The sequence below is a fragment of the Prionailurus bengalensis genome, chromosome B1 (genome assembly GCF_016509475.1).
Source record: "Prionailurus bengalensis isolate Pbe53 chromosome B1, Fcat_Pben_1.1_paternal_pri, whole genome shotgun sequence".
Classification (NCBI taxonomy): domain Eukaryota; kingdom Metazoa; phylum Chordata; class Mammalia; order Carnivora; family Felidae; genus Prionailurus; species Prionailurus bengalensis.
Genome location: NC_057344.1, coordinates 186,409,997 through 186,437,373, shown reverse-complemented (window position 1 = coordinate 186,437,373; position 27,377 = coordinate 186,409,997). Strand labels below are relative to the sequence as shown.

The 27,377-nt window shown below is 46.7% G+C and overlaps 1 protein-coding gene across 4 annotated transcripts in view; it reads right to left on the bottom strand.

Moving 5' to 3' along the window:
• CCDC149 (coiled-coil domain containing 149) overlaps window positions 1–27,377 on the bottom strand; it is a 96,416-nt gene that overhangs the window by 23,761 nt on the left and 45,278 nt on the right. For all 4 annotated transcript variants that reach the window (XM_043572863.1, XM_043572862.1, XM_043572865.1 and 1 more), the window contains exons 4-9: window positions 19,977–20,084; window positions 5,995–6,111; window positions 5,158–5,330; window positions 4,342–4,414; window positions 2,837–2,921; window positions 640–784 (exon numbers count right to left, since the gene is read on the bottom strand). In XM_043572863.1, coding sequence (XP_043428798.1) covers window positions 640–784; window positions 2,837–2,921; window positions 4,342–4,414; window positions 5,158–5,330; window positions 5,995–6,111; window positions 19,977–20,084 — 701 coding nt within the window. The remainder of the gene's footprint in view (window positions 1–639; window positions 785–2,836; window positions 2,922–4,341; window positions 4,415–5,157; window positions 5,331–5,994; window positions 6,112–19,976; window positions 20,085–27,377) is intronic.

Sequence of the window (27,377 nt, the reverse complement as noted above, 5' to 3'; positions counted from 1 at the left end):
GTTGCTTTAACTTATTGTATATTCACCATCGTCTGAACACCTCCAATTCCTCATGCGTCTCTAATTGCTATTTTAACTTGCTTGATGTTGCCCCTCGTAGTCAATATGTTTGTAAAAACCAACACACTGTGTTTTGACTGTAGTTCTGTCCCACGACCGTTTTTGCTTATCTGGAAGAGTGACGCAACACTCCCTTCTGGGCCCGGCTGGCTGCCTGTGGAAATTGACGCTTGATGTTCCTCTCTGTCCGAACCCCTCAAAGTCATGCTGGAGGCTACGATGGCACTGAGGAGGTGCCTCCCCTGAAGGAAACCTTGCAGGAGAGGTAGGTTACATTCCCCAGGCAATGGCACTACCCAAATCACCCGTGTAATATGCATTTCTCAGCGAGTGGCTCAGAGTAAGTGTTCAATATGTAATGACAGGTAGTATTTCCTCACCCAAATCTGGCGAATGGCCAAGATGTTGTCATAATGCAGATGGACCGTTCCAGTTTAGTTAAGTTTCCTTCCTGACGTGAGGCCTCCCCCGCTTCCCCCAAAGGCCTGCAGACCCACCCGGCCGCCACCCACTGCTGGTAGGTAGCCAGTGTCCCCCCTCTCTCCCACCCACCGCCCACCCAAGGGTTTATCTACATACTTGCTGGTCTGCCTCTGGTGCTGGATGACCATGTTTTTCTCGTGGATTGTCTCTAGTAGGGCCGTTGCCAGAGATTTCAGATCAGAAATGGACTGTGGAGTAGCTGGGAGACTGCACCCATGATCCTCAGACAACAGATCCTGAACTAGGTGGGATTAAAGTTTACAACTCAGTGTTAAGTGCTTCTGAAACGCTGGAATGCAAACCAATGTCCATTCTTCCTGGATAACAAAGCTGGGATACGTTCCCAGCTCCTAAATGCTACGATGTTGTACTGAAGAATCCGCATCCGCAGGTGTCAAAAGTAAAACAAAATAAAATTCAGCATGAGGGGTAAACGGCAAGTGAAAGGAGGAAGTTCTCGTGGACTTTTACCAACAATGTTTTAAAAGGATAATAATAATCTTTTGTATTTGTCCAGTCTTTTGCCCTTTCAAAACATTTTCATACTAACTCATTTGAGGCTGAAAATTAAAAAAAAAAAGAAAAAAAAACTCACCTGGGAAGTATTATGTATTCCCATTTCACGGACAGGAATGCAAGGTGGTAATGGGTTAAAAATATTAGCTAAAGGTCACACAGCCTCGCAAATGGTAATGAGTCTGGTCCTGAGCTCCTCGCTTTGTGGCAAAGTTTCCTACGATGTGGTATGCTCGGTGGGTGGGAAGATCATATAGGGCATTACTTAAAATACAAAATATATTTTGTGCATGCATGTTTTTAGGAACTAAGAGTCACCACAAAAGAGATACCACTTGGACTTGCTTACCAGACAGAAACAAATAAATCTCACTGTCTACCTTTGAGCATCACTTCCTATATGCTTTTATGCAGGTCCACAAATTCATACATTTTTCTTTGAAAATGGGAAAAAGCTCTTCTTTTTGCACTTAAGCCTATTCCTCATCATTAATATTTTTTAAAACATAAAATAGAGTGGCTGCTTGCTAGCCCATATATAAAATATAGAGTAACTTCTTTAATTACTGTTGGACATTTATGTTATTTCCTATGTGGGTTTTTTTTGGGGGGGTTTGTTTTTATTTTAAGTAATGCAGGAAGAGCTTTCTTCGAGCAATACGGTTTCATACATCTGTCATTATTTCTTGCTGCTCAAAGGGGATGAGTTCAAGGCTTTTCGATATAGGTGGCCAAAGGGTTATCTAGAAAGGCCGTGCCAGGTTTACTGCTTGGCCATGGCTGGCATTCCCCACATCAGCGCAAGGCTGGATCTCACCATTCAAACATGTTTGGCTGTCAGGGGTACCCAGGGCTAACCTCACATGAGCCACTCCATATTTCTGTGGAGTATTGTGGTTTTCTGTTTAAAAACAATTCTAGGGTTTCCTTTTTTCAGTCAAGTGGAAAAACAAAAGTTGCTTGGACAAGTGCCTTGGTTATTAGGTGGGCCGGAGATTCAGCACTTTTTTCTTTCTTTTTTTTTTTACCCCCAGCCACTGTAGCTCTGATTAAGACTGCCGCCTGATTGTTCTGGTCTGCACGGCCGGCAGCCCGAGAGTGGGCCAGTCGAGCGTGTTCAACCTGAGGCTCACGTTGAGAACTGAATTCCCAAATATTAAGTGTCAGAAGCAAGCTCTCTGCTATTTATTCCCCTGGACTGTTCCTGGAAGATCATTATTTTTCATCAGAATCGACAAGGAGGAGGAACAAAATTGCAATCAATAAAAGCTTCTTTGAAAAAGGCACATGTTCCATGATAAAATGATTTCAGCAGCTATGAGACTTTTCTATTCTGGTCACAGAGGCCAGGAAAAGGAGAAACTCGATGAGGCTGGAACATGTACTCAGTGATGCTAAACTGGTGATGAGAGGGTAGGGGGAAGCATTCTTGAAAGAAGAGCCCAGTGGAGGGGAACAGATGCAAATGGGGTCCCGTCATTAGAAAAACATCTAATGTAGAGGTTCTCAAAGCAGGATCCCGGAACAGGCATCAGCATCACCTGGGAACACTTAAGAAATGCATATTCTCTGCACCGCCCCCCCTCCAGACCTACTAAACCAAAAACTCTGTGTGTGGAGGGGACAGTAATCTGTGATTTCACAAGCCTTCCAGGCAATGCTGATGCAGAGGCAGGTTTGGGAAGGCTGTTTTAAGAACCACTTGGTTCCCAACCCATAAACCGAGATGTAGACCCACAGCCCCAGCACCGGATTGTCATCAGAGGTCGAACCATACCTTGCTTTGCAGACAAGACTCCAGTTAGCGCACTGCTGCTAGATTTACTCTGGCCTTTTGAGTTTTTCCGTCTCTCGAGAGCATTCTAAAGCAGCATTGGGAGAAAATACAAATCTCTATCAAAAAAAGCCAAATAATAGAAAAATACCTCCTTATAGTAGATGCATCCTCCCACCTGGCACGCAAGAACCCTGGCGAACTCCAGATGCGGACCCAACTTTTAAAATTCTGAGTCCCTGCCGAAGAGGTATGAAATGTATGGATCTGGTAAAGAGGTTTTTTTTTTTTTTTTTTTTTTAAGTTGGTGCCCAGCAGAATGACAGTGATTACCTTCTCCTATATATAAAAGGCACTCCGTGCATATTTGTTAAATTAAATCAAATCCGAAGCAAGAATTCCATCTAATGTGTGAAGTCACTAGTTATGGAAACCCCTTCTGAATAGACATGAGATGGAGAACAGGTTTACTTCCATATACCAATGCCAAAAGATCGTCATTAGTATTTGGAAGGCTTCCGTGGCTGGGCTGGAAGAAGACACGGTCAAAGAATGACATCGGTCATGGACACGAGATTAGGAAGTGTGAATGTGAACCAGAGTGCCATTCTGACCACAGACCCTTACGTTAAAATTGATATGCACTGTCTAGCCAATGCTTAGCACGTAGAAGAACCGAATAAAGGCTGTTAAATGAATGCATACACACATTTTTTAAATGTATGTATTAATTATACAACTTTAAAAGCTGTATTCTTCTTTGGCTCCATGCGTATATATAGACTGACGTAAAGTGTGGCCCCCCACCGCATGGAAGAGGACGAACAGTGTAGAGACTTCTGAGGAAAAAAGCTAACGTCAAAAGCCAGGAAAACGAGAAGGTTCTCCCAAGCATCGAGGCTGCTGTAAAACTTCACCCTCAGGAAGAGAAATCAATCTATTTTCAAAGCAGAGAAGCCCAGGAGACGTTTCTAATTATAACGCTCACAACGAACATCTGCAGAAATAGATATTATCAAGCTAATGGTGCCGGAATTAGTCTAAACAACAGTGGGAGAATTTAAACATTCTGTCCTTTTAGTGTGACGTGAACATTGTCTCTCGGATCGTGATTTCCCAATCTCTGTTTCTTTCTCGCTCAGAAACCATTTTCTTAGGGATGATTATGCGACAAATAGCGTCTGATGGCAGCATATTGCACAGGAAAGCTGCGGAAAAAAAGCTAATTCTACGTGCACCGAGGCCGTAACGTGGCCGTGTCCAGATTCGGGTGGTCTCTGTGTGCCCTGTCCCAGTAACGGCAACAGAAGGGACTCTTGCAAGAGCTGTTTCTGTTGTGTTTGTCGTTTGGGGTATAATTCTTCCTGGTTACCTCAGTTAAAGCTCTTATTCTGTCTGGGAGGGCAGGCAAGTACTCAAACGTCTTTGGCACATAAAAGGGAATTAAAATAGAATGGCATTTAGATGCGCGATAATGAATCATCACTAGTGTCACCATGACTTTCTACCTTGTACTTGGCAATGTTTGATTTCAAGAGGTTGACCTCTTCATGAAGTTGCTTTAGTCTCTCTTGAAGGTACCTAGAAAAGAAAACATTCAACTAGGGAGTGTTTGGGGACAAGATAAAAAAAATACACTCAAGTAGGAGAGGGGAAAAAAAAGAAAAGGACACATCCCAAGAGCCATCTTTTACATATAATGCCTTCTCACCACCAAAAGGAGGAGAGAAATGCATCTTTGTGACCTCTTCTTAAATGGATGCGATCAAGGTCAAATATGCCCAAATCACAGAAACCCCACTTTAGAACAGCCTTCTGCGGAGATCCCCTACGGGATATCAACACAGTTTCCACATAATTCTCATTAAGATGATTCCGCTGGGAAGGCAGGCAGGAAGAGGCGACACAAGACATAACGTGAAGTTAGACACACACACGCACACGCACAAACACACACGCACACACACGCGCGCGCACTGAAACTTGCCTCGGGGAAGAGAAACAGCTACGGGAATTTCTCAATTTATTTTCTTATTCGTTTCCCCCTCCTTGCTAGCAATACGGAGCAGCTCTTGCTGGCTCCCTACCCCTCCTGCCCAACTGGGGAGTGGGGAGGGCAGGGGGAGAGAGAGGAGAGAGAGAAGGGGGTTCGTATGTAGCCACATAGGTATGTGGTGCTTTCTTTCTGACTTTCAGAACTCATCCATGACCCTGACGTCACCATTTTAGCGCTGAGACTTCCCTTCCATTGTAAGGCAATTCCCTCAAACGTCACTAGGGCTGCAGATGGCCCCCAGAGCACCCGCGGGGGCATGGCCACTTACCTATTCTCCATGCAGAGGGCATCCACGTCGATGAGACGGTTCTCGTGCCCGCCCAGGATACGGTTTAGCTCCTGGTTGAGCCTCTCCACTTTGTCCTGGTAGGAAGACCGTTCCTCTTTCACATCCTGAAGCTCATCCACAGAGGCCTGTAGGTCATGCTCCAGAGACTCAATCTGAAACCAATAAAAGCTTAAGGGAAGGGACGGACTTCCTGCCCGACACTCATGATGTCTGAGATAGGATGAGCGCCACCTGGAAGCAGAACCCACCCCCTCCCAGCGGCAGGTCGCCCCCAAGCCGGGGGCTCCGAGAGGGCAAATCCAGACGCTGAGAAGGGCAGCGGGTGTCTTACACACGCACACTTTTTCAAGCTTCTCGAGACGCAGAAATCTTGTCCTGTTCTTCGAAACCAATGAGCAAAAGAAGGAAGGGAAGTCTAGGCTCTCTTCCTCGTTCCCTAAATAGGGCTCTGTACCCTTTGAGATTCTACCTGAAAAGCATCGCTCGGCATTTCAGGCAACTTGCAGATTAAGGTCAGGGGGTCACGTTTTGTCCCTGTCTATACGGAGTGTGTGTGTGTGTGTGTGTGTGTGTGTGTGTGGGTGCGTTTCTTTCGTTCAGAACAATGGCATCCAAAGTAGGAGGGCACACGTGCAGGAAGCCCGGACCCCAAGAGGGAGGCTTGGAACTCGCAGAGCACAGAGGAAGTAAAAGCACACATTACACCCTCTTCCGCCTCTGACTAGCATCCCAGGCACGTCACCCTCTCTGAGGAACAGGGGACAGAGTCCGACCGTACACACTCATCCCCCACTCGTGACAGATGTTAGCAATAACCTGCTCCTTGGCTCTCTCCAGCTGCTGAACCAAGTCTTCACGCTCATGAGCTGCGAAGTGTCGCACGCCAATTTCTTCGTCTCCGAGCCTCTGTTTGGCAATTGTCATTCTCAAGAGCTGCATTTTCCATTGGTAGCAAAGGAAAGGAGAGAGAGAGACAGAATGGGTGTATGTGTGTTAAAATGAATAGATCCAAACAAATACTCAAGCATAATGGGCAGAAAATTTTGGAAGGTAAGACTTTTCAAGATATACTAAGGAAGGGCACAAGACAAAGAAACTTCTTGACAGTATCATGAATTTAAAAAACCAAATATAATATATATTATACTTTGTACACACATGCATGTGCATGCGTACACAGTATAAGTCTAACAGGAACACAGTCCTGGGCATTTGAAGGTGAACGTCCTTTACAGCACTGCCACAGTGAGGAAAAAACTCTGGGTCAGAGATCAAAGATTAAAAAATGGTAACACAAGGTTAAGAAGGGTCTGGTGAGTCGGGCATACTCCCATGCTCTGAACACTGAGGCTACATCATCAAGGGCCTTAAGAATGCCCCCACTAATGACCCAGTAACCCTGCTTCTGAAAACCTGGGCTAACAGCAATCCCAGACATGCCCTAGGAAAAGAGAAAAAGTAGATGGCACTGTCCTTCACAGAAAGAGCTAAAAATGAGAAACAGAGTCTAACAAGAGTGGAATGGCTAGCAATCAATCAATGGGCTAGTTTGCAGCTGTTTGACACAAGGGTGATGAACTGTGTAATAACGCAGAACATGCTTACGATAGCATGCTAAGCGGGGAACCAAAAGCAGACGACTAACTTCCATTTGCAGCATAATTGAAATTACACTAAGAACCCAGGCACAAAAGAAAAAAATGACCAAATACATCAACATTTTTAAATGTGCACGTTTAGGTAATGGTGAAGCTTGCATGGTCTCTGTTTGGATCTCTGTTTTCCAACTTTTCAAGTAAGCACACACAACTTTCATAACGGGCTTTTCTTTAAAAATCCCTACAGATAAAATTCCAGTCTTCAAAACGTCTCTTTCCAAAGGGTCCCTGGAGCATCTAGAGCTGCCCCAGACTCTGGAACCTAGCTCTACGCACAGCCGCAAACCTTCCGGTAGAGCCGCGATGGGAACTGTGACCCCAGGATGATCCCACGGTGCCAGAACATCCCTTAAGTGCCTATCTCAGTGCCATACAGGTTGCCATTAGAGCGAATTTTTGAAGTTATGGCACTTCTTCCTGATGCTTCCTCTGAAAAGGTTGTCAGCCTGACTCCCCCACCTCCCTGTAGGGTGTGAGTGGATGGGCTTCGTAGACCGATGAGATCCTGGAGACAGGTTTTCACAACCCAGCCATTAGGGTCTGCTTGGGGCATGCTCTTCCTTGTTCCAGCACGGATCTTAAGGGCTTCGCTGCTGGTAAAGAAATGGGTTTTCAAGTCTCTAAAGGATTTGGGGGCAGGTGAGAGATAGAAAGTTAAAAGCCAAGGTAGAATATTAACAAGACCGAAACAAGATTATACCAGCAGTGAACGCTGAAAGTAATGATGCCCAAAGAAAAGCAAAGAGCATTGTCTTTTTTGTTTTTAATGTTCATTTATTTTTCAGAGAGAGAACATAAGCAGGGGAGGGGCAGAGAGAGAGGGAGACAGAGAATCCAAAGCAGGCTCTGCACTGTCAGTGCAAAGCCCAGCATGGGGCTTCAACCCATGAACCATGAGATCATGACCTGAGCCGAAGTCGGACGCTGAATCCACTGAGCCACCCAGGTGCCCCGCAAAGAGCATTTTCAGGTGACATCTGTTTGGGGTCCTTATTTGAAAACCACTCAATTGAATGTGACAGACATTAATTGTGCACCTACTACGAGCCAAAGCATCACTGATACTGAGCAGACAATGTTCCAGGAAGTCTGCACACAGAGCTGGCGGAGGACGTATGGCACGTAGGTATCCAGATGGCTGTGCTTAATGGAACCCGCTTCCGGTTGATCCTCATTACTGGAGGATTCTGTATTTGTGAATTTGCCTACTGCCAATGTGTCTGTAATCTCAAAATCAACATGCATGGTGCTTTTGCATCATGGGCAGACATGTGCAGAGAAGTACAGAGGTGCAAAAAAGTGTGAATCATCCAACAGGCGCATTCCCAGTTGAGGTAGAACAGGGCAACGCGTGTTGCCTTATTTCAGTTCTGGTACCGTGAATAAATACCCCTTTCGTGGTCTATTTAGTGCCATGGCTGTTCATCCTTTCGTGTTTTTTGTTGGTGTTTTGCTACGTAAAATACCTAGTGCTGAAGTGCTATCTAGTGTTCCCAGATAGGCTGTGAGGTGCCTTACAGAGAATATGTGTCGGGCATGAGTTACAGCACGACAGGCCCTGAGTTCAATGTCACAGAACCAACACTATAAACTAAATAAGGTGGCTTTAACCAGAATCACACATAAAGCAAAGTTAGGTGTTAATTGATAAAAACGTTGTGGCCAGAGGCTCCAAGGAACCTGGTCTTGGGCTTCTCCTAGGAGCGATGATTCAGTATTTGCTAATTCACTGTTCGTAGAGAACTTAGAAAGCAGAACTACAGCAAATAATGAGAATCGTCTGTATTAGGGGAAGCAGGAGTTTACGGCAGAACTGGTTAACTCAGCTGAAAGCTGACACGTGAAACCATCTTTTACATCACACAGCTTCTCGGTTCAGAACTTTTGGAACCCCAAGAGGGCATACAGAAAGACAAACAGCTAACCAAATGAGAAACATTTCTCGGAGCAAAGGGTCTAGGAGCAAGAAGGCTTGTGCCTTTTTTTGGCATGAGGCAACAGGCGGCCTTTGACCCGGCTTTGAACGGAGGGCACTTCTCTTGATCTGTGAAAAGCCAGACTGACAGCCTGAACTTTAAGTAATAAAACACTACGGTGGTTTTCCATTCGAAGTACGCTTCACTGAACACCTAATTTAGAATCACGCAATTATGTTTGCTTAATGCCAATTAATTATTAAACATGTTTATTGAGGTCTGACAGCCATATAAGAGAGTCATCTTTTATATGCCGGATGCCTGTTAAGCCTCAATAAATATGTTAACAATCATTTGGTGTTTAATATGCATACAATATTGTCTATTAAATTGCAGGGCTGGACTGGTTGAAACATTTGTGTTTTTTTTTTTTAAAGTGAGGTCCAAACTGGTAATAGCTGGATCATTAGTTGGTCTGAAATTCAAGTGCAAGCAGCCCAAGTGCAAGTCAAGTCAAGTGCAAGTCAAGTCAAGTGCAAGGGGCCAAGGAGGGGGTTGCGACAGGGATGCCGAAGGCAGAGTTGACCCGCCTTCCAGGGCACCAGCCTCGCAGGCTCTGGAGCCTGTCTTGGCTGGGGTCTGTGTCCTGGCTCCACAGTCTGCTAGCTGTGCAACCTTGGCACACGCCGGAACTTCCCTGGGCTGCAGTATCTTGCACTGAAACAACACAAGGGTAATGGTATAGCTTCCTTGGAGGGTTGCTGTAAGCATGCAGTGAGAAGGAATGGGGTTGCTCTAAGTGAACATTTCACTTAGGGGCTCAAGCATACGTGCTTGGCGAAAAGATGAGGGAAAGAAAAAAAAAAGAGGAGGAAGAGAGGGTGAGAGAGAGAGAAGGTTTTTTAAGTTGGGTGACTACCCACTTCCTGCGTTCAATGCCCCGGACAGAGGGGTGTGGGGGCGTGGCTGGTAACACATTCAGGCACGATCGCATTGTTCATACGAATGCATCATGCCGTGTTCGGGAACATAAATGATGCCATGTGCCCTGAACTTGATGGACAATTTCAGGGACCATCGCGGGGGGGATGGGAGGGGACCTGTGGCTAGACACAAGTTTTTACCGCTCACATGCTGACTTCAGAACGTAATCCTAAGAGAAGATGGGTTTCTCTGTGATCCTTAGCACAGCCCCCGGAACAACAGAAGTGTGCAGGAAGTGTTAGCTGCTATTACGATTATTGTTACGAGTGTCATCATTGTCGTCCTCCACGTGAGTTTCCCCCCACACTCGCCCGCTGCGGAAGTCCAATCTTCCCTTCAAGCTGGAGGAAGCAGGGCTCCAGGGCCAACCTTATCTGCAGACTGCAGGCGATGATGTTGATTTCCCACCTTGGAAATGGCTATTGCTACAACTGCTCCGGGCACTTAATTCCCCCAAACAGGGCGGGCAAAACTCCGCGGCCAGCCTCCCTGCGCCAGCCGCAGAAGTGGATCATTGCCCCGCGAGGCACTTGCCTGCCACCAATGGATGTATTCATTTGCTGATTTAGATGGAAATAAACGTTTATGAATGAATTACGGGTGTGAGTCGTCAGCTTATGGACGAGGAACGGCTGCAGCTGGGATGTGGCTGGGGGATGTGGCCACAAAACCATGCGGCTAAATGACTCTTGGGTGCCCTTCCCCCACCCTGCCCCCTGAGTCGATTCCTCCGCCGAGGGCCCCTGCAAACTCTGGTCCTCCTTCCCCCAGTCGGAATGACTCACTCCTTTCTACCATCTCCTCTCAGGCTTCTGCCGTCATGGCCCGCCATATCCTCTCCTCACCTGGCTTCCACTTGCCCGAATCCGTTTTCCCCACGAGACAGGAAGAGGAAGCCAGAGGCAGGAGTGGCTGCTGTTCCCCGGGTGTCACATGTTCAGACCCTGATGCTCTATTGCCTGTCATGCATCCTGGGAAAGTCACCCAGCCCTTGCTGGGCCCCAGGGGACATCCGTCCTTTTGGAAATGGGGATTGTCTTAGGGCATCCAGGCTGCTGTAACAGACTGCCATGCACTGGTGGCTTATAAGCAACAAACATTGATTTCTTGCGGTTCTAGAGACCACGAGTCCTAGATCAAGGTGGTGGCAGGCTTGGTGTCTGCTTCCTGGTTCCCAGAGAGCCATCTTCTTGCTGTGTCCTCACATGGTGGTGGCGAAGACAGAGCTGCTGGGGCCTCTTTTATAAGGACACTGATCCCAGGCATGAGGGCTCCACCCTCATGACCCAATAATGTTGCAAAGGCCCCACCTCCCAATACCATCCCGTTGGGGGTTAGAATCTCAACACATAAATTTAGGAGGGGGAGGGGACACAATATTCCACCCCTGACCCCTTAAAATTCACAGTCTTCTCACATACATAATACATTCATTCCATGTCAACAGCCCCCAAAGTCTTAACCCATTCTGGCATGAACTCTAAAGTCCAAAGCCTCACTGAAATAGCGTCTAAATCAGATATGGGTGAGACTCTAGGTATGATTTGACCTGAGGTAAACTCCTCCAGCTCTGAACCCATGAAACCAGACAAGCTATGTGCTTCCACCATACAAAGGAGGGACAGGCACAGGATAGACATTCCCATTCCAAAAAGGAGAACTAGGAAAGAAGAAAGAGGTGACAGGTCCCAGGTGACCTAACAGAGCAATGTTAAACCTTAAGGCTCAAGGATAATCCTCTCTGGCTTGATGCTCTGCCTTTGGACTCACTGGGATGGCAATGTCACTTCTGTGACCCCATGACTTGGCAGGACAGCCCCACAGTGGCTCTCTGCTGGCCTTGCAGTTCTGGGAGGCCCCATCCTCTATAACCAGGTGTAGGCTGCCGTGACCTCCAGGCCCATGCACACCAGGCAGACTTGGTGACCTCAGATGTGCCTTCACGGGCATTCTTCCACTGTCGTGAAAAACAGCACCTGGCTTCTGTCTGAGACGGTTGATCAGGACATATCTCCTTATCAAATGGTCACCTGGCCACACGCTTGATGATTTTTTTTTTTTTTTTTTTTTTTTTTTTGCAATACAGATAGCCTGAGGACTATCCATATCCTTAAGTTCTGGTTCCTTTTTGCTTAACAATTCCATCTTCAAATCATTTCTCTCTTCTTGTAATTGATAAGCAATCAGGAGGAACCAAGCCGTGTCTCCAACACTTTGCTTAGAGATCTCCTCAGCTAAATATCAAATTTCATTGCTCGCAAGTTCTACCTTTCATAAAACAATGGATTCGAACACAGTTCAGCCAAGTTCTTGGCTACTTCATAACAAAGAAGGCCCTCCCCCCGCCCCCAGTTTCCCATACATCATCCATGACCTTCACTGTCTACATTTCCACCGATATTCTGCTCAGGATTACTTCGGTTTTCTCCAAGAAGATGTAGGCTTTCTCTGCAGCTCGCCTCTTTTCTTCCTGAGCCCTCACCAGAATCGCCCGTGATGGTCCATTCACAGCAACGTAGGTTTTATCTAACACGCACCTTCGAACTCTCCCAGCCCTACCAATTACACAGTTCCAAATTCACGTCCACATTTCTAGGTATTTGTTATAGCAACTTCCTACTTCTTGGTACCAATTCCTGCCTTGGTCTGTTTGGGATGCTATAATAGGATGCCATCGTCTGGGTGGCTTCTGAACAACAGAAATGCATTTCTCATCGTTCTGGAGGCTAGGAAGTCCAAGCTCAAGGCTCTAGAGGATTTAGTTTCTGGTGGGAGCCTGCTTCCTCATTCACAGACAACCATCTTCTTGCTGTATCCACACGAGGCAGAAGAGGCAAAAGAGCTCTTTGGGGTCTATGTATATCAGCCTCTCCCAGTTAACCAGCACCCAACTTGAGCACCCAAAAACGTGCTAGAAGCTCTTCTTACGCATATCGTCAGTGGCTTTTCATTGCACTGGCATCAATGCCCAAGTTTTCAGCGGGGCTGATGAGGCACAACACGAGGACGTGAGCTGCTCCCATCTGCCTCCTGATTCCATCTCCAGCCGCTTGCGTTTTCTCTGTTCTCTGGCCTGGCCGGCTTCCTTTCAATGCCTCAGACACACAGGCTTGTGCCTGCCTCTGGGCCTTTGCACATCCTCTTGGTATGTCCAGAACCCATTTCTTTCAACTCTTTCAGGTTTCAGATCAAAGGTCACTCCCCTCTGTGAAGGCTTCCATGGATACCACTGCTGGAGGCGTGGCCTAGGTGCTTACACACATGAACCCAGGTAATTCCAACAAGCACCCGGGGAGGTACTGTGATATCCCCATCTTCAGAGAAGGTGAAGCGACCTGCCCACGTTGCCAACCTTGTCAATGGCAGGGCTGGGAGGTCGACCCTGACTGGCAGTCTAGGGTTCTGGAGTTTATGCGGTGCTGGCTCTCTCCACGACGACTATGACAGCCATTGCACAGCATTCCCCCGACGGAGTGAGTTCTGTGTTAACCGTTTGTATAAGTTTTCATATGTGATTCTCCTAAGAGGTCCAATGGCCTCCCTGCCACGACTTTATCATCCCAAGCTTGTTCCTGCCTCGGGGTTCTGCACCTCGTCCCTCGGTTACCTGACCACCTCCCACCACACGCCCTTCAGCTTCAGGGCAAAGGGCACATGAACAGATACGCCTTCCCTGACCACCCGATATAAACGGTGCTCTCCCCCCCCCCCCCCCCCCCCCCCCCCCCCCCCCCGCCCACTCCACCAACCCGTCTGCCCGGGCTGCACTCCACAGTGCTCTGAGTAATTTTCTCCTGAGGCACTAAAACACCCTCCGACATCTCATGCTGTGCTTCATCAAATATAAAACTCCATCAACGTTGAAGACCCACCATGACGTGTCTCTAAAAAGAATAAAAATCGGCAATCGTAACAACATGATACCACTGACTGTAGGTCAGAGATGTTTGAATGTGAAAAACTGCATCTCCGGATCTGTGAAATACAATGTATTTATTTATTTGGTTACTGTTCATCCCTTACTAGAGTGGAAGCCCTGTGAAGGCAGGGACTCACTATTTCCTGCCCTATCCAGAGAGCACGTGGTTGGGTCCTCAATAACGATGTGGTGAAATGATTTGAACCGAACCATCCACTGTACTGCTGACATCTCCACTGTACCGATGAGAATAACGGTGACACAGAGAACTCAAGCGACTGGCCCAAGATCACACAGTGAGGAAGCCCCCGAATCACCTTCGGACAGTTCGGTACACATTGACCGCGGAGCCGCAGTCTTTATAGGGTCCCACCGAGCAGTTTTAAGGCTGCTTCAATTTCTTGGTAGTTTAGTGTAGTTTGGATACGGTGGGCTGAAAAATGAGATCGCTTTCAGAGCCTGCTCTCTACTAAAAAGTAACTACAAGCACATGGTCTATGGGATGACTGTTCAAAACCACCGGTCTCATGGGCCACCCAAGCTACACGCTTAAATAAGGCAGCATGGACTCAAATACAGTCTCTGAGACCAAATGTGTCCAATTCATCTGACAGCAAAACATTAGGGAATCCTGAACATTAGGGAATCAGCTGCTGGCTGAACTGAGCGTTGCCTCTAGTTCACAATCAAGATCCCAGTTAGAGCAGGATACGCTGGGGCTGAAGCAGGTGAGGGGCTCTTATCCTTCATTTTAATTCTTTGTAATTAATTTCTATAATGCCCCAAGGTAAGAGCTTTTCATTAGTGCGCTCTCTTCATTTGGGTTTCCTACAGACTAGGACATCTCTCTGCTCCTCTGAAGCATAAAGAGGAACTGTTTACAAAGAGCTCTCTGATTCCTCATCCTGGACCATTACAAACAGCCACAGCTGAGCACTCATTTGTTGTTATCTTTTTTTTTGAAACAAAGTATACTTTAATTAGTCACCTGCATGCTCATTGGTCTGTCTTTATTGGCTCATGGCTTTGACTTAATTGGTTTGCGCTCCGAATCCATCCACAAGTCCCACGTCAATAGAGGTATGTTCACAGAAGGGCTCCATCGTTTTATGGTGCCAACGCCAGATAAAACAGAGGTGCTTAAAGACCGTCAGCTGGTGTAACATAAAGCTCATTATTAAGGGCAAAACCTCGTGTCTACGCAATATGACAAACAGCTACGTTTAAAGTGGCCAGCGGGGGCCCAGGAAATGTGGACGTGGAACACCGCTGGGAGCAGCTGTCCACCTGAACTTCCTTGCTTTTGAATACTTGCATTTTGTGACTGTTCTTCTGCACCCAAGTGCCAAAATCTGTAAAATGAAGAAAAATAAAACCAAGTGGACAAGAAAACCAAGTTCTCAATGGGAACCTGAGTTCCTGTTCCTGGCACATTCTGTTAGGTGGTTACCCTGCAAGGGGCACACAAAATGCAAGGAAGCTTCCAGAAGCTCTGTACCAAAGCAGCAATGCTTGGTGCTGGCAAAGTCTGGGGTGGCCACAAGGAGTGCTGAGTTTGGGGGATCCATCCTTCAGGTGCCACGCTCTTTACCACAGTTTCTGTCTCTATTGGGAGGCACGTACCCAGCACGCTGGAAACAGTTGATCAACAGAAAGAAAGACCTTGAGCTTCCTGGTGGCATACCTGCACAAAAAGACTGTAAGCCAATCTGGCCCCAGGTCACGCCAAAATACCAGCAACACTTAACCCTTTATGGAACACTTACTGGGTGCCACATCCTTACAAACACGTGCATACACGCACACACGTTAAATCTCATTGTCCTGCTTTCTTCCCAGCACTAACCACTGTCTGATGATCTTACATATTTTGTTTTCTTACCGTGTGTCTCCCCAACTAGAATATACGCTCTTTGAGAATGAGCACCTTGTCTTTCTTATTCCTGGATGTATCCACGGCTGCTAGAGCATTAAGCGGGATGTAGCCATTCCTCAACCATGCACTCATGAATACCCGATAAAACCTAACAACAAATCTAGGAGAGGTGTGGTTACTCCCATTTTCCAGATGAGGCAACTGAGGCCAGGAGAGAAAGCCAACTTGCTCGTGCCCATTAAACAGTAACTGGTGGACCCAGAATATAAACCTGGGGCCTCCTGATTTCCAAAGTTGGACCCCTTGGACTGTATTTCCTGATGCCACTTGACAGGGGCAAGGCTGCAGCTGGCCTCTCCAGGAGTGCCCATCTTTCCAACTCCCAGGTCAGTGCCTTCACTTCGGTGGCCTCCTTGTTTGTCATGGAAGTTGGCAAGGCACTATCAGCCCGGCTTCCTCCTTTAAAGAGCTGGTCTACCAGCTGACCTCTGGCTATCGGATCCAAATGCGCTCTGCTAGTTTTCTTGACTGCCTCTTACCACTCCTTAAATTTCTCAGAGAACCCCTTCTTCCTCCCAGTCCCCTCTGCCTGAATCCACTCTTTTCTTAGTGGCCAGAAGATTCGGAGCAGGCAGACCTCTGAGGTAAGAAGGAAAGCTACGGTTCTCTCTCAGCGGGCTGCTTTTTGAGACTGTAGGCGCCAGCCTCATCTGGGTCTTTCCTCATCATTGGTCCTTATGCCTCACAGACGGACTCACTGAGAGCCCAGGGCAATCTACCACCCATGAAAAGCTTTTCCCAGGGTGATCTGTAAAAGTGTGAGTCCTTGCTTCCCCACGTGCCTCCTCTTTCCTCATTAACCTTTCAGAACTAGAATTATCAGGGAAACGGAGGGTGTCCACTAGGCTTCCCTTTTCACACCTCTCTTCAAGCTCGGATGAGGGGTTTGCATCCCTCCAGGAGCCCCGAGAAATTCTTGGGCACAGTTCAGAGAGATGGCAGGTGGTATTTGATCATGGGACACCCCCCCCCCACCCTATCACGGAAACCCCCACCCTCTCCACCCCATGGGAGGGCTAAGCTGCTTATAAGCCAGGGTGGCAACAAATCTTTCAAGAGGCTGTTTGAAAATGCTTTATGGCACATAGGGTTACAAGGCTCTAGCTGAACAAATGGAAAAATTAGTCTACCTTAAAATATCCAAGGCAAGTAATTTCCTATCACCTTGTTTCTTAAATGTACTTAACATCTAGAATCTGGGCTTCCCAAAATACGGATAAGGGTCATCAGTTAAAATGGCAACTTGGAGATAAAAATCCTGTACTTTAACAGTTGCTCATAAAATGATGCCATCGGCGCTTCTGTTTGGAACGAGGGGGCGGGGGGAGGAGTCAGGAGCCCAACAACAGCAGTTATTGAGTGCTCTTGATTTTGACAGGCTTGAGCCAACCTCTGAGCCGGAATCTCACCCTGAGCCCACCATGGCTCAGCCTCAGACCCTCTGCTCTCTCCACAAGGGCTTCCCAAGGTCTCATACCTGGGGTTTGGTTCGCTTTTGCTTTTACTTGGATGAAGCGGTTTGCTTTTCTCCAAATTTCTAAACTATTCTCACCCCACAAACAGAGTTACTGATGACGACCAGGGCTTGTTTTCTCAGTCTGCGTATTTTCTTGTATGCTTTTTCCTTTTCATCTCCCTTTTCCTCTTCCTTGAACGTTTTTGCTCTCCTTTTCATTTGTTTTATTCCTTCACTCATTCATTTGTTCCACTCCATGTCTTCAATAAAGACTTATTAAATAATGTTCACGTATCAGGAACTAAGGGCTCCAATTCTTAGCAATACTGCAGTATACCAGTCAGGAATTCAGCGTGCAAAGAGCTTACTCTTGGGGGTGAGGGTGCCACACAAGTGTAAGCAGAGGGGAAAGAGCAGAGCAGTGTGGGCCCCTAAGAGTTGAAGAAGGCTCCATTTGACCTAAGACTTAAACGATGAGCAGGAGTTTGTGAGCAGAGTAAAAGGGAAGAGAGTCCCAGACAGAGCAAACAGCAGGTGCAAAGGCCCTGAGGCACAAGGCAGTATAGCTCAACCAAGGGGCTGAAATTAGTGCTGCTGAGCTGAAGCATGAGGTGACCAGTGGCGAGAGATGTGGCTGGAGAAATCAGTAGGGGCCAAATACAGGAGGGCCTAGCCTGCCATGGCAAGGAGGTTGGACTGGATTTGGAAGGCAATGGAAAGGTTGGAGCAGCCAGCGACACGATGAATTAGAAAAAAATAAATGAAGGGCTAACCATTCTACACCACACACCTAGGAACAGGGGCCTCTGAGTTTCCCAAGATGCCTGGTGTCATGATCGAATGAGTAATCCGGCTTTTGTGTTGACAACTGGGGGTGGGGGTGGGGGGAGGGTGGCTACGATTCACGGGGATCTGAAACAAATCAGCCCTATACCTTTAGATGCAAATGAGAATAAATGGAACCTCTGGGGCTCACTGAAGCTGGTGTTTTTCTGAGGAGGAGAGGCTGGATACTGAGACAGGGGGTCTGCTGAACATTATGACCTCTTTCCTGTACCTTTTGGCGGGCGAATTACTTCATAGGCCATGAATAGGAGTCACTAGATTCCAAACCTTGAGCAAGAAAACAAAGTCTGATCAATGTGTCCAGCTACTGGAATAAAGACCCAGGGCGCAAACAAATCACGAAGTTCAGACTGTGCCAATGCAAAAGGAGGCCCGGACCCGTGCTTAGTGGTGCACATGCACGCACATCCCCGCGCTGAGTCCTGCACCTACTCACACGTGCATGCATACACGGTCACGTTCACACGCACCCTCTTTTCCCTTGAAATACCAGTTGCAAACATCGATCCCTAAAATACCACGTGTCTCAAAGGTGACAGAATTAAAAGCGACCAAAACAAGAAGCAGAAGGTATATTTAGGAACGTTGGGGGGTGGGGGTAGCTAATGTAAGGGCGGGGGAAAGAAAGAAAGAAAAAAAGATCAATCAGGAAGGGCTATAAATCCAAAAATACCATCTTCAAAATGTTTTAGTATTCCGTGGATTTATTATGTCTCCAAAATTCCTGTAGTATTTTCATGGGTTTAAAGGAAACTCATAAACACATCTCATTTTATTCTCTAGAAAACCTTGTCCTCCTGTTACCACTTAAGGAAGTGACTAAGAAGGTCTGGCCCTTAATTATGGACCAAACACCTAGGTTACAGAACTTAAATCCTTTTAGTGGTGAATAAAGCCACACCAGAGATCTGATTAGCTTGCCCAGTGTTAATTAGAACCCTTCTTTAGGCATTCTCTCCCACCCCCAATTTCATGACCCAGAATAATAAAGCCTAATTTTTCAAATACACACGTTATATCCAAGAGGTTTCAAACAACACTTAAAGGCAGGTTAAGTGGAGAAGACGCTACAGAGGAAGACTTCCCACTTGGCCCTCAGACTGAGCCTCTCAAGCCAGCAGGAGCATAAAACCCTCTCTGTTTTGTTACGAAGAAGTCTCTGGAAAACTCAAGACACTTCGTGCATTTTTTTTTTTTTTTTTTAATGAGCCAGCGTCTTTCAAAATGGCGCCTTCCAATAACCAACAGCTCCCAGAAACAGTGAATGCCACCACCATTTGTCAAGGAAATTTGGTAACATTTAAAAGGCATTTCCCAAGAAAGGACCTCCTCCCTGCCATGCAGTTTTCTTGCGTGAAACTCCAGTGGCCATCTCTATCAGGAGAGCTGCTTCTGGCAAGGGGCTGAACATCAATCTATCGTGGCCAAACAGAAAATTATTTGGGGGGACAGAATTAAACTTTGATAGTTTCTCTTCCTTTCTCTCAATTGTACTTTTGTTCATAGCTTCAGCTGGGAGAGAGAGCGCACACATTCAGTTTGGAGTTTATGAGTTCATATTTTATAATTAACGTTGCCAACAGGGGAGTTTGATTAATACCACGCAGCGGATTTTGAGCAATGTTCCATACAAATTGCCAAATTTAGCAATAAAATAAATTGGTTATGTGAACATAATTAGTAGGATGACTACTTAAAATTCAAAACTGAATGTGAATAATTCCAAATCATCTGAGCCACAAATCCATTATTTGTATAGAAGGGGGAAAGTATAGCGTTTGGGGTTTTATTTTGCCCTCAACCGCAATGTTATTCACCACCAAGCTGAACATAATGAAACTTCTATAATGGGTTGTGGCAATATTTTAGAGCAACCCAGAAGCACGCACATACGCGTGCGTGCACACACAAAGGCAATGTAATAAAGATAAGAAACGCTAAACTGTGAATTTTCATTGCAAATGTAAAAATCTATAACAAATTTTTCAGCAAATGCTGCATTACATTTTTCTGATGTGCTCTACATAAACCTCTAGTGCACAATTACATGGCAAAGCTTTTTCCCTTTAAATATTCACGGTACCTTATTGTCACCCTGGACTTCTGCAAGCCTTTGCTGAAGTTCTTTAATTTCTTCTCCCAGATGTGTATTTCGGTCCTGAGAATCTCTCAGTAGCTGTGCAAGATTAGCCTGGAAATATCAACATATTATGAAATACGTTCAGAAACGCAGGAGTGGATAAAAAGTGGGGCTCTGCGAGGCTCACTGAGGCTGGCGTCCAGGCCCAGCACAACCACACAAAGCCCATTAGAGTAAACGCATACACGAATGTAGCAAGTGTGCAAATCACGCCTCTACAGCTGCATGGAGGCAAACGACGTTGGCCGTGAACCTCGGTGCGGGGACGTGCTCCGTCTCCAGGAGAGCTTCACAGACAAGCAACAGGGGGAGTCTGCCACATTCGACTTTTTAGAAAACGATTTTAAGGGCTCTGCACTAAAAATCTTGCAATGGCCATAGAGGTCAGTTCTAAATGTTGAGCCAACGATACAGGAAAAGCTTTATTTCCTTGTTTAGGTAGTTTTCTTCCCCTTCAAAGAGAACTGGTTGAAAGAGCTTTTCTGTGCTACCTCAGGGTCTAGAATTTCAGTCACAAAATGAGGCAGCCAGAGAGGGGACGAGGGGTGAGCGACCACTGCCGGAATCGGGGCCCAGAGGCAATCCACCAGTCTCCTGGGCTGGTTTTCTCACCTCCTTATTCTCCTCTTCTAGTCCTGCAGTACCAGCATGAGGATGTCACCCCTTCCCTAGGATGTGTCTCCAGCTCAGACTCAAATCCCTCTGGCCCATGTGGATGGCTCTCCATTCACCAGCCTCCCACTCTCAAGCCAGCTTCCTGTCACACCATCACTGCCTGCCTGCTTTCCCGGAGCACGTGAGCACCTCTTACCGGGCCCACCCCCCTTTCACGGGTGGCCCGAACCTGGAGATGCCGTCACGTGGCTGCTCGTCCTACAGCACGGTTTGTATTTTGCTGGTTGCAACTTGCTCTGAATCTCGCCTTGCTTAGAGCTTCTTACCTAAGCTCAGTAAGGAGACCTCAGGCTATTTTGAACGAGAGACTTTGTTCTCCACTTCCTCAGCATCCAGGGAGGGCTCGTGTTCCAGCAAATGTTTTAAGTACTCACGATGAGTAAATGAATAAAGTAAGGAGGGAAAGAAGCAAGCAATGAGAACATGACTCCTGGAAAGGAATCACTCAGCAATAGTCGTACAGGGGCTTCTAAAGATTATCTAGAAGATTCCTTTCATATTATAGCTGATGAAACCCACATCCAGAGACATTAGGGGACTAGTACAACTGCAGTGGCCAAATCTCCAAACAGCTCAGTGCTAATACTTTGGAGGGGCGTCTGGCTGGCTCAGTCAGTACATGCAACTTGATCTCAGGGTCAGGAGTTCAAGACCCACATTGGGTATGGAGCCTACTTAAAAAAGAAAGAAAGTGGGGTGGGGGGAGAGAGACAGAGAGAGAAAAGGGAAAAGGGAAAAGGAAAAAGGGAAGGAAGGAGGGAAGGAAAGAAAGAAAGAAAGAAAGAAAGAAAGAAAGAAAGAAAGAAAGAGGAAGGAAGGAAGGAAGGAAGGAAGGAAGGAAGGAAGGAAGGTTGCTTTAAAAAAGTGTGAATACTTTTGAGAATACTCAATTACAACAGATACTTTTATAAAAAGGGAATGAAGGTGAGAGAATAGGAAGAATAAACCCTGGCTTGGCTCACCCCTGACCCCACACTCTAGCTCATCTCCCATGTCCCATCTGTTGGGGTATCAGGTTGTCTCTACCCTCAGGGTCTCCCCCACTCCAATTCAGCTCCCTCCAAGCTTCCCTCCTCGCTGTTCCCCAAGCATATCAGGCATGCTCCCATCCCTGCACTGTTGCTCTGTACTCTCTGATGGGAACGCTCTCCCTCCAGAACACCTCTTGGTTCCCTCCCTCTCTCACCTTCTTCAGGCCTTTGTTCAAAAGCCACCTGGACCACTCGATCTAACAGTGCAACCTGCCTGCCTCCACCCTGATCTTCCAAGCCCCCTCTCCTACACTAATTTTTTCATTCATAGCCCATGCTACCTTTTAACACACCATGTAATTTAGTTCATGGATTGTTGCTGACTACTTATTTCCTGCCTCTTTCTCCCTACAAAAATAGACGTTCCATGAAGGGCAGGGAACTTGGTCCTCTCGATGGATCTACCCCGAGCACCTAGTAGGTGCTCCATAAATATTTTCTAAATGAGAGACAATATGCTGAGTCTGGAGTTTGTGGTCTCAGCCTAGGGGGGAATTTGGAATAACAACAATACGTACCAACACTGAAGCCAGTGCTAAGCACAGAGTCCTACGTGAAAACTGGACTCATCCCCACTGGCTAGATTTAACCAAGTCCGTGTGACCCAACAACGCCATCTAATTTTCAACCGCATGCGTGCAAAGTTCGTATTTTATTTAAAAAAAAAAATTTTTTTTTTCAACGTTTATTTATTTTTGGGACAGAGAGAGACAGAGCATGAACGGGGCAGGGGCAGAGAGAGAGGGAGACACAGAATCGGAAACAGGCTCCAGGCTCTGAGCCATCAGCCCAGAGCCTGACGCGGGGCTCGAACTCACAAACCGCAAGATCGTGACCTGGCTGAAGTCAGACGCTTAACCGACTGCGCCACCCAGGCGCCCCTTAAAGTTCGTATTTTATACTAACTGCATTCTGATTTCCCCAGCTCGCTGTTCTTACCAGGAAAATTAATTCCCATCTTACAGGTAAAAAAGCAAAAAGACAAGAGATACTACGGCCAATTGACTATTCTGGGAAATTTGTGGAAACCGGATGGATTAAGCTGAATCGCACCTTCTGCCACTTACCGGGCTGGGTGGCCGTGTGGGAATTCTTCAACCTCTGGGGTTTCCCTGTCTGTAAATGCGGCTAACCATACATGCTTCATGTGATCTCTAAGCTGAATAATGAACACAGGGCACCTACCACAGTGCTTGGTAAAGTAGGTGCTGGTTAAAGGGTGGTTAGCTCCCCTTGACTGTGCCTGGCCAGTGGCTCCAACTCAACCGCTGGGCGGACAGTTGGATAGACGTGGCCGAATGCGACCTTGGACACAACTGGCCCCTTTGCGATCCTGCCCCTTCACTGTTCCCTGTTCGTCCATTTACTTATACGGCAAGTATTTATTGAGCACCTAGCATGCATCACGCACCGTTTTGGACTCTGGGGATACAGCAGCGAGCAGGAGCGACAAAACCCCTTGCCCTTGCAAACGTACATTTGAATAGATGATGTTAAATTAATTATATTATCTTGCCATAAAATACATAAGGACCCAGGGGTTGGATGATGAGTGCTATGGAGAAAAATGAGGTACGCAGACGGAACAGACTGTGTCTGAGGAAAGGGCCACATTTAAATCAAGACTAAAAGAGCAAAAAGAATAAGTGTGAGCCTTGTGGGTGGGAAGGGAGAAGTCTCAGATGGGGGGAATGGCATTGGCTTCCCTCTCTCCCTCTCCCGTTACATCAAAGATCTCCATTAAAAAATTTTTCTTTAATGTTTAGTTTTGAGAAAGAGTGAGAGCGACTGGGGGAGGGACAGAGGGAGAGAGGGACACACAGAATCCGAAGCAGGCTCCAGGCTCTGAGCTGTCAGCACGGAGCCCGACGCCGGGCTCGAACTCACCAACCGTGAGCTCATGACCTGAGCTGAAGATGCATGCTTAAATCGACTGAGCCACCCAGGTGCCCCAAAGATTTCCATTTTGCTGGGCAGTTCAAGGCCACAAGAGCAGGCTGACCCCAGGGACGGGCGGTGAAGTGATGATTCAGTGGTTGCCCTTCCTTTCCCCGCCCCTCCCCTCCGGCCGCAGCTCTCCTTCCTTAGCGAAGCTATCCCCGAGGGGGCCACCCCCACTTCCCCTCCACGGAACCCCAGAACGTCTTCCAGACATTAGCTCAGCAAGCATGATCCCTCCGCCACAGGCAGGGGAGCCGCCCGAGGAGGGGCGGGGAAGTGGCGTCTCACACCCGCTCTGCAGGAGACACAGCAAAATTCACCTTCCCGGGACCTGCCTCCTCTTAGGCGGTGGAAGAGGTTCTCGGAGAGAAACGCTTGTAAGAGGACCGGTGGGGGAGATCAGGACGCCAACTGTTATCACGACGAACAGGTTGTAATGTATGGAATGGTTGAATCACCACTGTACGCCCGAAACTAATGTCACAGTCCGTGTTAATTATAATGGCGTTAAAAGTTTTAAAAATTAAAATTAAAATAAAAGTGCCAGTGGAAACTTAATAAAAGGCTACCCCCACCCCTCCATAAATAAATAAATAAATAAATAAATAAATAAATAAATAAATAAATAAATCCCAGACAACAAAACAAACAAAAAAAAAACAAAAAAAAACCCCTTTCCTTTTTGGATCAACAGTGGCTTGAGAGCCCCCGGTGGTGGGCGGCCTGGTGTTCACTCGGAAGCCTGACGTAGCAGCTACAGGGATACAAGTCCATCTGTCAGTGGTGAACAGCCTGCTCTCAGCCTCCAACCCGACCCAGACCAGAACTTTTGTAAAGTACGATAATTGATTACTAGAAAAATGAACTTAAGACGAAAGGATCAAACCCCAAGTGTTCGTTAGATTCAACGGACATAAAATCATGCTGGCAAATTGCCCTAAGAGTTTCTGAACACTTTCTCCACCTCTGTGCTTATCCCGCCCCCTGGCATGGTCCCTGGGCCTCACTTTGGAAAGCACTGAGCTTAACGAGCTCTCCTCAGCACAGGGCAGGGACCCCGTACCCCCGTCAGAGGTTCCAGTGCCACATGAAGCAGAGGACAGGGCTGCTTTAGCAAACAGTGACTTGCAGAACCGGTGATGGGACAGTTATTGACTCTGTAGGCAGCCGAAAAGCAATCCACTAAAGCGAAGTCAGGCATTTCTATGGTTGCTGCAGAATTAGGAGCACACAGCCTACAAGCTAGGTTTTTAAGTTTTAATTTATTTTTTTATTTTTGAGAGAGAGAGAGACAGAGAGAGAAAGCAGGGGAGAGGGGCAGAGGGAGAGGGGGAGGAAGGGAGAGAGACAGAGAGAGCGAGAGTGAGAGCAAGAAAGTCTCAAGCAATCTCTGTGCTCACCATGGAGCCTGACGCTGCTCAATCTCACAACCCTGGGATCGTGACCTGATCGGAAATCAAGAGTCGGAAGCTCAAGTGACTGAGCCACCCAGGCGCCCCCAAGCTAGGTTCTAGTGAATCTCCCCCAGCTTTGAAACTGACCTCTCTGGGAGGGCCAGGTGGGGGAGGCACCCTGCTTCAAAGCCGGGAGAGTGTAATTTTACATTTCACAGGCTGAGTTTCCTGTCAACACATTTCTTTTTTCCTGTTCAGTCTGTTGAGTCCTTCTGCCTCTTCAACTCCAAAACAGTAACTTTGGGAACCAGAACATGACTGTTCTGATATGGTACCTAATCCCTTGCCGTATACCTTAAAGGGGGGGGGGGTGGGCGAAATAAAGAGAGAAAAGAAAAGAAAGTAGTACATTTCATCAAAGCACTCAAAATAGAGGAGAAAAGTTCACACAATTCTTTTGACCAAAAATAACACCCATGACTCACACACACTCACTATAACAATCCATCAAGCTAACACGTGGCTCCTGCTTATAATTTATCAGCTATGCAGAGCATTCTGTCTCTGTGTTATTGAGAAGGACTCTGTGACCATCAGTTTGCAACAGCAGCACTATAGAAAGGAAATGTCAGAGAAAGCGTGGCAGACAGGCTAACACTGGGAAGGAAAACCAAACTGAGAAATTATTTCCTCTAAGTCTCTGGGGCAGGAGGTAGCTTAAACAGCAAAACATAAAAAGGTTTAAAGAGAAGCCTCTTTTCAATATTCAGATCTAGCCAGGGCTGATGTGAAAGGGTGACATTTTAGCTCTGATAATAGGGGAATGAATACAGTGGAATGTATCATAGGACCCATATATATCGCAATCACTCTTTCTGGCTGGAAGTTCAGTAAAATTGTGATGGGGAAGAGAGGAGAGGGAGATTTGATGAGGACATAGCTGGAACATTCTGGCACACCTTCATCAACGAACAATTCAACCCCCGATTATAAGCGATGTCTGCAGAAGAGTGCTTCCAAAGCCAGTCCTTGGTGTGGGCACCATGGCGCTCATGGAAATTCTCTCTGCACAGAGGTGAGGGCCACAGATCCCGATAGTTATGTGAAGGCAAAGATCTGGAAGTTGAGAGAGCAGTGTGGATCTCACACCCCAACCTTTCTGCCTTTGGGGGCAGAAATTCTCACCGAGGCAGAGTCCCATGGGCAGGGGGTGTCATTTTTCCAGCTTTCTTCAAGTCCCACTGTATCCTAAGCTCTAGCTTAGCTTAGTACCTCTGCCACTAGGTCTCAATTCCCCTCTACATGCCATAAAATATGTCAGAAAAGTTTACATTCTAGATGCAATACAGTTTTTTTTTTTTAAACTTACCAGAAGTGATGGGAGGGAGATTTTTAAAAAAGTAAATGATATATAACTTGGCAATGACAATTACTGTTAAGGACTCTTGCTTTCAATGATCAAGTGATCGACACTCATGCACAAGGAAGGGTTTCAGGATACTAGTTGTAAGAAACAGCCCTGGATCTTTTATACGGGAGGGGAAAAAAAGGATCCACTACATACCATTCTCCTTGACGTAAGAAAAGATGGATATGAAGGGGATCAGAATATGCCATTCCAAAATATTCCACTTGGCCATAAGGATATTTTGAGCTGAAGGCAATTGAGAGTCCATAGATAGAGACAGTTTCCTTCCGTCCTCCCCATGTCTGCCTAAATGCAGAGCATAAATTTCCCTTTGTGAAGTGTTCCATCTTCTTCCATACCAGGAAGAAGCAAGAGACTCATCACCAGAGAGCAGCCCCTGACACCGATGAGTCTGCATAAACAAACCTTACTAAAATAACCCTTAGCTTCCCATTAGTTTCCTCGTACATTTCCTAGTCACTTTCCCACAGTTTATCATCCCTTGAAGCCCAGACGTCCTTTCTTTTATTAAAACGGTATATAAGCCCCGAGTCAACGACTTCTTTGAGTCTCACTTCATCTGTGAACTTTCCCATTCATGTAAAATATTCACAAAATTGTATACTTTTGTTCTTCTGTCTTTTGTCGATTAAATTTGCAGGCCCTTGTGTACTGAACCTAACAGGATAGAGGAAAAGCAACGCAAAATAAAAGAAAGCGATAAAAAGCTTAAGGTTAACCTTCTAACCTTGCACTAGCCCAGACGCTGGGGAGAGCAGAAAAAGGGGAGGAGCCACATGTTGCCAACGAAGTCCTTAAATGATTCAGATCAGCAACAAGGGGGCAGGGGCAACCTTCCAGGAACAATCTCTCACACCATCCTCAATCTCGGTAA